We start from the raw sequence: 12,399 nt of genomic DNA, 5'->3' as shown, positions 1-12,399 counted from the left end.
TGAAATGGAGCTCAGTGTCATCTGTTCACCTACAGGAAAAAGCAGAGTGAACGCTAGCAGAGCTGATGTAGGATCAGTGACCGAGCGATCGCCGTTATCTCCGCAACAGCTACAATAATGACTCTGACTCATGCTCGGGATTCATCATCAGGTTATTTATTGGCACGTTCGGCTTATTTGCTGTCCAAATGTTTGCGTGTTGCCAGATAAAGTGATGACAAGTGAAAAGCAAATGTTAACTGATCATTTTTGGATGTTCACGCCAAACAAAAATGGATTGAGCTTGGATTGGATTGGAGTTTATGTGCACGTTGTTTTTTTTTTTTTCTGCCAAAATATCCAATTAAATGGGAATAATACTGTGTCAGATAGTGAAGGGACTGGTTTTAAATCGAGTTCAGACATCACCAGCAGGTCAGAAAACTCTTCCTGCTTCAATTGGTTTGTGTTTTAGTGTTTGGTGGCAAATGTTAAAACACAGCGAGACTTCAACCTTCAAATAATGTCTCCAAGATTATTCTGATCAACTCATAACAGGGTGAATGTGACCTCTGTCAAAGCGTGAGCCGGTCTGCAGCACCTGTGCTACTTTACAGCACGCAACTGCTTCAGTGTGTGAATGTTATTGTGTGGATTGCTTAATTAATTTGGTCAATTAAAGGTCAAAAAATACTGAAAAATGCCCGTCACATGCAAGAGATGAAAGTCTGAAACAGACAAATTGATTCAACTTGGATTAAAAAGCGTTATGAATTCAACTAGAGCTGAATCACCCTAATCATCAATAACTTTAAGATGCAGATGTTCATGAGTTGTGACTCTGAGTTATTTACAAATGTGTAGATTCACGCTGCAATGCTTGGATTACATTATTACCTGATTATTACATTCATTACTGTCCCAAATCAAATAAAACTGTGATTCCTGTGATTACTCTCCGCTAATCCTAACAAGCAAAGGAGCCAAGGAGCTGTTTACCTGTAGAAGTAGTAGAAGAAGAAGAAGAAGAAGAAGAAGAAGAAAAAAAGACGTAGCAATTTTCCCTCATTAAAAATCTAGCTGGCAGCAGAGAGCAGGTGCAGACCTTAAACAGTGCTCTGTGGTTGGCTGAGAGGCTGCACAGCTCCTTAATGAGTTCCCTCTTTGCAGTGCACAGAGAGATGGGAGAATCTGGCCGTGAATGAACAGCTCAGTATTGTTCACATGAGTGGTGGCGCGAGCTCCAACTGAGTGAATCCACCTGAACGCACCAGAATGCAAAGTGGGAGAAATTCAGGGACAGAAAAAGAAGAAAAAAAAACCCAAAAAGGTAGACTATATGCATTTTTAAGCTGCTCTGTGAGGGCGAATTCTGTTTCACGAGGATATACGTCTATGTCGTATCTGATGTCCTGACATTTGCAGTAGTGCTTGAACATAAAAGGCAGTCATAAACGAGCTTTGTGAAACTCCCTGCAACCTGCTGTGGATTCTCCCGACTTCCTGCCTCTGAAGTCTCATTGTTCTTCCTCACGGTGGATAATCATGTTTACACTAGACCAATTTAAACACCGTTCAGATCAATCAAACCGTCTTCACAGTGTCCCCCCCCCCATCAGCCTGCTTCATTTCAATAAAATATGAATATTCCTGTCTGTTTGCCAGGACAGTAAACATTGTCAGAATCTCTCTGCCTCGTACGACGGACAATTTTCCCATCTGAGCAGAAATATGAGCAAACCTGGTTCTCTGTCTCCTCACGTGCTGTGATTCAACTCACTCCCCAAAGTGTCAGATAAGGGAGACCTTAAAATTTTATTTAAGCAATGAAAGTTATCACCTTCCTTTAATAGTGAGTGTCAAAATTTAAACCATCAGTGAATGAAAATCTTATTAAACAAACAGCATCAGACTAAATGTGGAAAAAACAACAACATTATCATTAAGAATGAAAGCATATGCATCTATTTAAATAGATTTGTTTATTATATATATATGTATATATATATATACACATATATATATATATATATACATATATATATAGATAGATATCATAATTACTTATTTACTGTTATATATATATAATAATATATTACAATATTACTTACTTATATTTTTAGTCTGATTACAAGCCTTGACCCACCCCACACACACACCCACACACTGGATATAAAAAGTATCCACCCCCAGCTGTGACTGCATCCTCATCTTTAATGGTTTTATGAATTTAAATCACAGCACATAAACTTTATAAAACTTTGATGAAACTGATCAACATATTTTTTCTTTTTTCCGGCTTTGACATTTAGGAGACTTTCTCTAATGATCAGACGTCTAATTAATCCACCGGGATTCAATTTTGTGAGACAAAAAAAAGTCAAGTGGAAGCTGTGAATGAATGAATGATGTGTCACTAAGGCGATGAATAACAAGTCATCTATGATTGAATCTTTGATGAAGGTGCTGATTAAATAACCTAAATAGAGCAAAACCCACAAATCATAACAACCATTTTATACTGAATATTTAATATTTGATTGACCAAACGTAATAAATAAAGATTTTCTATTACACCGTTAGTTTAAATCACATAAACTCTGGACTGCAACCAAAAATGCCCTCCCATACTTGGATGTATCAAAACGTAGCTTCACAGATGGATTGAAGACAAACTAATCTTCTCAGGACAGCGGGGGTCCAGCTCAAACCAATTCCTTCTGACATTGAGTGAAAGGGCATCATACAAACATAGACTGTATATAAAATGGACTTAATCTCCCAGCTGCAGAACAAACTCCCCTTTTTGAAACCTCCAGATTCACGTTTTGATCGGTGTCATGTTGAGGTTTTGCAACAGGAAGTTCACCTGCAACCACATTTCTATCTGTATTTCTCTCTGAAAAAAAACATTCATTTGCATTTCAATTACAAATTCCCCCAAATCCCACAATCTGTGTGCCAGGGGGGACAAGGACTGTGGGACACACTCCCACAAACGTGCTCCAAGGTAATGCAAGGTAAAGCTATGACTTGGCAGGCACAGATAAGACTATGTTGTTTGAGTTGATATTTCTCAGCTATGAGATCAAACAGCCGTCTGCTTGTCAAAGCAGAGGCTTGGATCTGAGCTGTGCTTATCGACTCCTCCTCTGTAAAGTCTGCCATCCAGATTCATGCCACGTCTTCTGGTTTTAAAAAACCAAGAATACAAACCATCACTGTGTCCATACAACCCCCTCATATCTCTTACTATGCTCACATGTAACAATAGATAGTTCAGTTTCGGGTGCTGATGAGAGAGAGAGAGAGAGCGAAGAAGCGGTGGCTGGGTGATTGAAAATCTGTCGTCCAATTAACATAAATACAGGGTGGAGAACGTCCAGTTCGGCTAAACAATGGCATCAATATCAGGCGCCAAAATGACCATCAAAATGAATGACACCGTCTCTTAAACAGTTCAAACAACATTATAACCTTCATGAAGTGAGAAGGATTTATCGCAGGGGGCTGTGTGTATTAAATGGCGTTGGATTTAGCCGAGTAATAAACCGGCACATGCTTTCTTTCTTGTGTTAACCCACTAGTTATTCAGGCAATGATTAAATAAAGATACAGCATTAGACTTTAGGACGATGTTGTGTTTGTGTGATACGGCAGTACGGCCAATAAGGATTGGCTATTATGCCCAGCACTGTCAGTATTAGCATAATACTGATGTTTTCATGCAGAGACAGTATTGCACGCTTTTTCTTTATTGACATAAAACTGATCTAAACGTTTCTGGTCTGTGTGGACGCAGAAATCCGATCATCGATTCAGATTTTATGTGAAAATGCAGCTTTTTTGCCGCGAGAAGAGTGTTGTCGTCTCGAGCTGAATCTTATCCATGAAATCAAACTGCGATAGCTTCTATTTCTGACCTTTCCGCCACTTCAAAACAGAGCGCTCGCACAAATATAATAACATCTTGTGTCGTCGATGACGCATGCCAAGAGTGACTTTGTCTGTAATTGCTGTAGTGCTTGACAAAATTGTTCATTTTTATGTTAATGTTAAAAGGTAGCAGTGGTAGGAGAGAGACCTTTCTTTCCCCTGGCTCGGTTCATTCTGTCTTTATAACGATTTATAAAGATAAGATTAGGTTTGTTATTTTGGTAATGCTTCACTCCATAGTTAATAAAACTGTGACACATGGTCAAAACAGACTTTTGACCTATTTGGCTTTCTTTGGACACACACACACGCATGTGTTACCCCTGGTTTCCCTCGGCCAGGGACATAACAAGGCTCAGACAAAAGACATTTAAGACGTGTCTACTGTTAGTTACCTTAAAAATTGGCTTCACGTTTTGTATCTTGTTTGTTGACTTTGTCTTCACGTTCTCGACAGAATTGATTTCGCTGGCGTAGCTGTCACTCACCGACCTCCATATACCTGCACAGGTCATTATGAGAATATAGATTTGTGCAGGTGATTCAGACACGATGTCGTCAGTATTAACGAAGCTGTCCTCACACTGCGTCTCTCTCTCTCTTTCACTGGACGTCTAGTAAAAAAGACTGAGCATGTTTTTGTGTTTTGAGGGAGGAGCTTTGATGGCAGAGCAGAGGAGAGGGGGTCGGACAAATCAGTTGCAATCTTTCCCAGACTCCTACTTCACTTGATTTTCTCTTTTATTTCCCCCTAGATAATTTCCTTTGTTGATGGCTATCTGGAACTGGAGAGGGATTTTTTTAACAACTTACACAATAACAGTGTTTTAGGAACCAGTCACTAATTACAATCACTTTTATTTCTTGTACAATTCTCTGGTTGTAATTAGTTGAATTTAATTAGGGGAAAAAGACAGCATTAGTATTCAGTATCTGCCAATGTTGAGGCATCGGGTTCCGAACAAGATGGAGAAATTGGTGCAGATTTAACATTACTGTCCTTGAGAGTGTAATGATTGTTGCTGTGTCCAGCGGAAACACAAGAATATGCATGGATGTGCTAAAATCCACATTAGCTCATAGAAAAGCACATACGTCAGTGATGACCTGTCAAAACAAGATCGCTGTCGGTTCCCACCGGCTTCAAATCAAAGATCAGAGATCGTCAGTATCACTTGATGAGCACAAGGGACAGAGGACTATCTCATCCTGTCAGATCTGGATCAGTGAGAAACAGTTTGGTATTCTGTTTACACAGGGGAGGCTATTCCTGTAATGTCCATATTTATATCAGGCCACTGCGGGCAATGGTGCAAATTAATGAGCGGGACTGCTTTATGGCTGTGTGGGGTTTACAAGGTATTGCTTAACCTTGATTTATAAGGCAATTAATTCAGCGGATCAACTGACTGCAATCACCGCCTTCACAAACCAGTCAGATCGCAGGGTTTATGAAAGTCACCGTGAAGTTCATCTTGGACTCTTTAGACAAAGAATGTCGCCGCTGTGTTCAATTTAGGAATAAATAACATAAAAATCTATATCGTGATGTCACAGCGACCTTGACCTTACATGGGTTTGGGTTCATTTTTGGGTCTGAGTGAGTTTTTGTGACAGACTCGCCAAGAACAGTGCACCTCCAAACACAGCAGATTTCAATTGATTGTATCTATAAATTGTTTGGTAATAAATTTTTCTGAAAATGTACTGCATTATAATACACATTATATGGCTAAGATAAGCCTATATTTAACCATAGCACTCGTCCATTGCTTAGATTACCTGCTGGGTAATGTCTATACAGAGTTAATTGACTTATTAATGCAACTAACAATTAATTTATTTCATTTTTGTGATACATTTTGATAAATTTACAAGTTAAAAAATATGTATACACTGCCTGTAATTTTGTAAATGAGTCTATTGCCCATTTCTATGAACACAAATAAATAAATCTGTACAAGAGATCCACAAAGGAATGATTTTTCTTCCCTCAACTTGATATTTGTGATTTGGAGGAGACTCATGTGATGTCTTGCTGTGTTTAAAAGCTCTGAAAAACCAACTGTGAGCCTTCCATCTTATGTGCGGATCAATAAGTATTGATCAGTGAATACAGACACTGTTCAGAACGTCACAGTTACCCAGAAGGAGCTTGGAAATGGCTTTTGAGACTCAGGCTAATGTCATAAATGTCTTCTTAGCTGTGTTTTATTCCCATATACAGAAAGTCCATTGATAAAAGTGTCAATTTAACCATAAAACACAGTGTAGAGTTGTCGTGAAGTAACATGAGAACATGAGGCACTTCAAGAAAAAATGAGAACGTATTAACATTTCATACGGCGCGAGCACTGACGTGCACATGCACGCGCATTTATTCATACAGAACCCCCTACAAAAGATAGCCTGTCCCTGTTTTTAAAAACAAGTATTTGTGATGCACAACGTGATAATACTGCAAACACCTGCACTTCAGAGCGGCACTTGTACTCTCTGTGCGCAAAATCAACTGGGAAAACACACACACACACACACACACACACAACCTCCTCCTCCGGCACATGCACGCGGAGAGGAAAACATCTCATCTCACACCTTTTTATTCTTTCATTATCACAACAAATACAGCACTCACGTCTCTGAAGCGATTCCAGTGTTTGAGCTTGCGACTGTACTGGGAAATGGTTGACAGCCACTGCTCATCTTCCATGAAATTCCCGGCTTTCTCCGCTTCGCTGCCACTTTTCACGTCCACCTGGAGCGAGAAACCCACCAGCAGGGACAGAGACAGGGACAGGGACATGGACATGGACAGGCAAGCGACCATGATGCTCGGGCAGTTTGGGCTGGGATGTATCCTCCTCTTCCTTGTCCTCTTTCTCCTGATGCTGCTACTGTTAGTGTTGCTGCTGCTGCTGACTGTCCTCGCGCCAAGGATCCACAAGACTGATGCTAGTGTGTGTGTGTGTGTGTGTGTGTGTGAGAGAGAGAGAGAGAGAGAGAGAGAGAGAGAGAGAGAGAGAGATTGTATTTGTTACCTCTCTGGGACCTTCTCAGGCATATACACTGGACCAGTAGTCCTCATTGAGAAGATCAAGACCTGGTCCTATTTTGCCAGAACCTCATTTAACACTTGGTTAGGTTAAGTTTATGGTTAGGCATTAACTGGTTATGGTTAAGGTTAGATATAACTCTTTGTTGAAGCTGTCCAAATGGAGAACAATTGTGCAAACCTTCAGTGGCTTTGTGAGGACCAAAAATTGTAGAAACCATACGGAGTGAGGACATTCTGGCAAAGTGAGGACATTTTGGCTCCTCACATTTTTAAAGAGATTTTTTAGGGGTTAAGACCTGGTTTTTAAGGGTTAGGGTTAGAATTGGGTTTGGGTTAGGGTTAAGCACTTAATTGTGATGGTTAAGGTTAGGGAGGGTCCTCACTATGAATGAAGCGCAAACGTGTGTGTGTGTGTGTGTATGTGTGTGTGTGTGAGGGTGCACCTGTGTGTCTCTGTGAGAAACAACCGGAAAGGGCTTTTTGGGGGGTTAAAGCGCCAGTGCAGCACTTCTATCGCCCCCTTGAGGAATTCTGAGGAATTACCAAAACACTGCCAGCATCTCTACATGATGTATGCCTGGTCCGTGCCATGTGCAGGCATGCCAAGCTTTATGTTGTTTTGCATACTCAGCTTTGGTCTTATTATTGTGAAAAAGCCCAGAATGCTTCATATTTTCCCCACTAACTGTGCTAAATGCTAACTGTGCTGCAGACACACACCGCCTCTCTCTCTCTATACATTTAACACTACAGCTTTAGGATGGTTTTAGAGTTAGTTTTAGAATTAGGTTTATGTCAGGCATTGGGATTGGGATTAGAAATACAGCGTTAGGTTTAGCCATGCAGGTGATATAGTAAGAATATGCATTATGTATATGAATGTCCTCAGTGTGTGTGTGTGTGTGTGTGTGTGTGTGTGTGCTTTCTCTCTCTCTCTCTCTCTCTCTCTCTCTCTCTCTCTGATAGCACACTGTAAATGAATCATGAACAGATGCACTGATGACCAATCAGATTTTATTCACCACATTAAAGCACTCTTGGCAAAAGTCCAGTGTTTGTTACTATGCCAGCAAGATTCGCTGGTTCCAGCTATAACAGAATTAGACAGTAAGATTTGTGACTCAATTAAAATTGCAACAATATGTGAGGAAAGAATTGCTTCAATTGAGCTTATGCCAGTGGTGGAGTTGCGTTTAAGGCCTAAACTGGATCGATTACATGTTTTGTAAGTAGCTGCAAAGAAAGAGGGAATGTCTAAGAGTGGCTTACCTTCACTTGAGACGTCGCTGTGAGATTTCTTTCATCGAAATTGTTCTCTGATCCAAAACAACGATTCCTCACCCTTTCCTCTCTCAAGAGCATCGGGGAATTACAGTGGCCTTCGCTTACCAAAAAGGATGTAGGCTAAACACTTTTTCACAACTCTCTCCACCCTTCGCCCTCCCATTCTCTGCCATTTCCTCCTTCTTCTCTGTTGGTTTATACTAAGGTAATGAAAACAAACTATGTTGTAGTTACAATGTGTGCTAATTTGGAGTTAAATGTGGAGTTAAATGCTACATGATAAAAAAAACAGACGGTGCTCTCCAAGGTCAAATACTATTAAAGTAACATGACAAGATTAAAAACAGAATGTGGTGAATTTACTGTTCCACAGTCAAGGATTCATCCTGCAAAGGCTCCATCACCTGCAGACTCTGGAACAGTGTAGCTCAGAGGAGCTCCACGTATCTACAGTCTATCACACGTAGAATGAAATCATCAAAGATCCAAAGGTTAAGTTTCATTTCATCTTTTTATGGGAGCTCTCATGGCATTTAAAAGACAGACCATCCAAGTGTAAAAACTCAGTTGTGCCACATTTTAGAATTATTTTAGGAATAATAGTTTGTGAAAAGACACACACTAACAATTTCCTCTTCCACAGGGTAAAGTGTATTTATATGATGCATTTAAAAACAACCAGTTACCCAAAGTGCTGTACATGCTTATGTAGAGTTTAAAAACAACAACAAATGAATGACAACAGCAGGAAAGCAGCAATATTCACAGAATGAATAAATAAAAAACAACAATGTTACTTATATGAGACCAAATAAGACCACTCTTTTTATACTTCAGTACAACATACAATAAATAACTATTTTGTGTGGTGCATTGTCACATTTATCTGTAAATCATCATATTTGACACTTTCATTGTTTAAACAACTCATCTGCATGTCATTATGTTACAATGATGGACAGTGGGATTGAGAAATGAGACATATTTTTTTTTTGCACATCTTTTCATGTCTGCCCCATGTTATGCACTACTTATTACACATACTGCAAATACCCTCTATATGTACAGTATCGTTTTTTACCTTAATGCGTTTTCGTTTGCATTTTCTCCTTTTTCTTATTCAACACAAGGGAGAATTTCATTGCAGAGATAAGATGTTATCTCTGCATATGACAATAAAGCTCAATATTATTCAGTATTAGTCTCTCCCCTCCTCCGCTCATAAAGATGAACATAATCCAGCACTCTGTGCTGTGCTGTTTCATTTAAAGGTAATTCTAAAGGTGACCAATATTGGTCATGGCTGAGTACCCGGGAGTAGGATCACATTGCTGTGATGTTGCTTCGCTGGCTAAACTAACTCTGACACTGGCGATAAAATTGTTGTTGTGGCACATGAACACTTTCCCAAGTGTGCAGAGCTCCAGCTTCTGGAAGCCAGAGCAGCAGAGAGAAGAATGTCCTGCAGTGTCAGCCAGCTGTGCACATCAATAGTACACGAGGATGTGTTAATCAAGTGGTCATCATCAGTCACGTCGGGACAAGGATGAATGTGTGGCAGGACTAATGGCCACACAGCTGTAATGGGTCACTCAGAAGCATTTCGAAGCTGTGCTCTGCTTTGCATCATTAGCTTTAAAGGATTGTTTCAGAGAAGCGTCTCTCTCTGGACCGTGGCAGAGGAGGTTCACCTGAGGGAATCCTCGAGCGCGAGAACAGCAGCAGCAAATGGAAAACATGTTGATGAGAGGCCTTCAGTTGTTCATGCATTCAGATTGGAAAGAGCAGAAGCGTTTGTATCTGGAACATCAACCCACCACTCAAAAAAACACAATACTAAACCATCAAATTTAAGTGATCTTCTATATCTACCATCTACAAAGTAACAGTCTGGACAGTAGTGAGTCCACTGACCTGTTGTTAGCAGAGAACTGACAACCAACCATGTTTTCTGATGCTAACCTTTGGCTTAAATGCACAGTATGTCATTTCTTGTCACTTGGGGTGCTCTCAGTCAAAACAATAACAAAAGACTTTGCTTGATGACATCATGAAGCATCATGGGAATAGTCTCGTTGTCATGTTTGGTTTCCCTGCAGAGCATTTGCTCTTTACGGAGAGAGCTTCAGCAGCAGAACACACAGCAAACAGCAGATAGTCATTGTGATCCATGAGTGACAAATACACATGAAAAAACAACAACAGCAAAAGACAACACACAACAAGTAAAAAGTAGTAACAAATATATCCTTCATTGCTCTGTGTTTCATAGAGAGTTTGCCCTGAAAGTTATAGCAGATAAAAGGTAAAAGCAGATTTGGGTAATATAATACAATACTGACTGTACCTGGATATTTTAACCCCCAGGCTTCATTATGGACATTTTTGTCCATTTGGTCAAATTCATCCTCTTGATCTGGCCATCATTTTGACTCTGTTAGAGCATATGGCACAATGTGTTTGTAAGAAAGTCTCTCTCTTGGCAAATTTTGGAATTCATATATAAATGTCTCTAACAGATCAATAGAAAACTGGGAAACATACACTTGAGTCATTAGAGGACAAAAATGTCCACTTCCACTGTTATAAAACAATGACATAAAAGAATCTTAAACTGGCATTTAAAAGGTTAAAATCCCCAAAATAATTGAATGAGTTGTGCTTTTTGAGCAGGGCTGAAGTTGTTGAAGAGATATATGCAGAAAAAAAACATGAAAAAATATTAATCTGTAATGTTTTTACAGCAGTTGTTTGGAAGTGGACATTTCTGTCCTTGATGACTTGAAATTAAACTGAAGCCTGAGGGTTATGCAATGTTTCATATCATTTGAGCTGGTTTGAACTTAACTGGTTTATTGAATGTAACACAGTCTGTCCTTCCATCGTCTACAGCTTTATCCTCCGACACAGGGCGAAAGTGCAAACCACTACTCCACCATGTGGAAACCAGTGTCTTTATGAAGACATTCTGAGATCATGAAGGTTTTTCCCGGTAAACTTGTGGTATGGAATCTTACTTCTCATAGATTTTAAGGGCGCTCTCAAAGTTTTCATTACAGTGGTTGTTTTCAGGGGCCCCTCCATGCATGGAGCCCCAGAGATTTGCCTGCTCTGTTTGAACACTCTTGGGTATGAGGGACTCTAGCAGCTACACAATGACCTGGAGCCTCTAAGGGAGACAAATGCACACATACAGTATGCATTGCTTTAATGATTGAAGGAGGTCAGGCCTGAATTTGGTGCTGGAGGCAGCTGTTGGCGGCTCGTCTGTCGTGGTCGACTGCAAAATAAGAGTTGCTCATGTTGCATTCCCAACTTCAGTTGCTCACAACAAGAACAAAGAAGGCAACGGACCCACAATGCAGTGTGGCAACGCAAGTTATGATCAAAAAGCTGGAGCTTTAGTGATTAGATTGAATTCCCAGAGATCAATTTCCTCCCATCTCCATAATAGCTCCTCTAAACTACCTTAGATCTTTCCCGTAAATTCTTAATTTAGATGATATAGACCCTGTTCGCTGAAAACCCCTCAGTGACTTGGAGTATTTGTGCCTCTCAATCTCGATGAACAACTTCAAAGAACCAACCAGTCACATATGAACGTCTCAGCGTAGCTCGTTAGTATTCAGCTCTCGTTCCCATTCTCTCATGAGGCTCCGACAAACCCTTCAGAGGCTGTTGTGTTGTGTTGTTGAATGCAAAATTAGAAATTGTTTCTTTTTTAAAAAATAAAGAAAAAGAAAAAAAAGGATGGGAAACAAATTCAGTTAGTGTTTTTAAGGAAATACCAGCTTACCAGCCACATCTTCAACCCTATTCCAACAACTTGTTGTGGATAATTAGTAAACGAATGTTGTGGTGCCAGGTGATGAAGATTGTGATGACTGAAACAGCACATGTACACACACACACACACAGGAAGAAAGACACTGCACACTCCTTCTTGTTTTTACAAGATGCTGCCTGAGCTGCTGCTCCCCTTTCCAGTTGTCTTTTTCTTTTCATAAACCCTCATACCTGAAGAAAAATAAAGCGCTGCCAAGTCAGTGTGTACTTTTCTTTTCTTAGCAACTGAGCTCGGTATGAATTTTCCTGATTGAGAAAAAATAACCTGAAAACACTAAAAAAAAAACAGCACTGCT

At 40.0% G+C, this 12,399-nt stretch overlaps 1 protein-coding gene across 1 annotated transcript in view; it reads right to left on the bottom strand.

The window, feature by feature from the left end:
- LOC122759202 (testican-2-like) overlaps nucleotides 1-6,870 on the bottom strand; it is a 40,553-nt gene extending 33,683 nt beyond the window's left edge. Inside the window, exon 1 of the mRNA XM_044013870.1 lies at nucleotides 6,554-6,870. Coding sequence (XP_043869805.1) covers nucleotides 6,554-6,745 — 192 coding nt within the window. The 5' untranslated portion in view covers nucleotides 6,746-6,870. The remainder of the gene's footprint in view (nucleotides 1-6,553) is intronic.
- Between the last annotated feature and the right edge of the window lie 5,529 nt (nucleotides 6,871-12,399).

Source organism: Solea senegalensis, linkage group LG18, assembly GCF_019176455.1.
Source record: "Solea senegalensis isolate Sse05_10M linkage group LG18, IFAPA_SoseM_1, whole genome shotgun sequence".
Lineage (NCBI taxonomy): Eukaryota > Metazoa > Chordata > Actinopteri > Pleuronectiformes > Soleidae > Solea > Solea senegalensis.
Note: the sequence above shows the minus strand (reverse complement) of the source record. Positions and strands in the feature narration are given on the sequence as shown.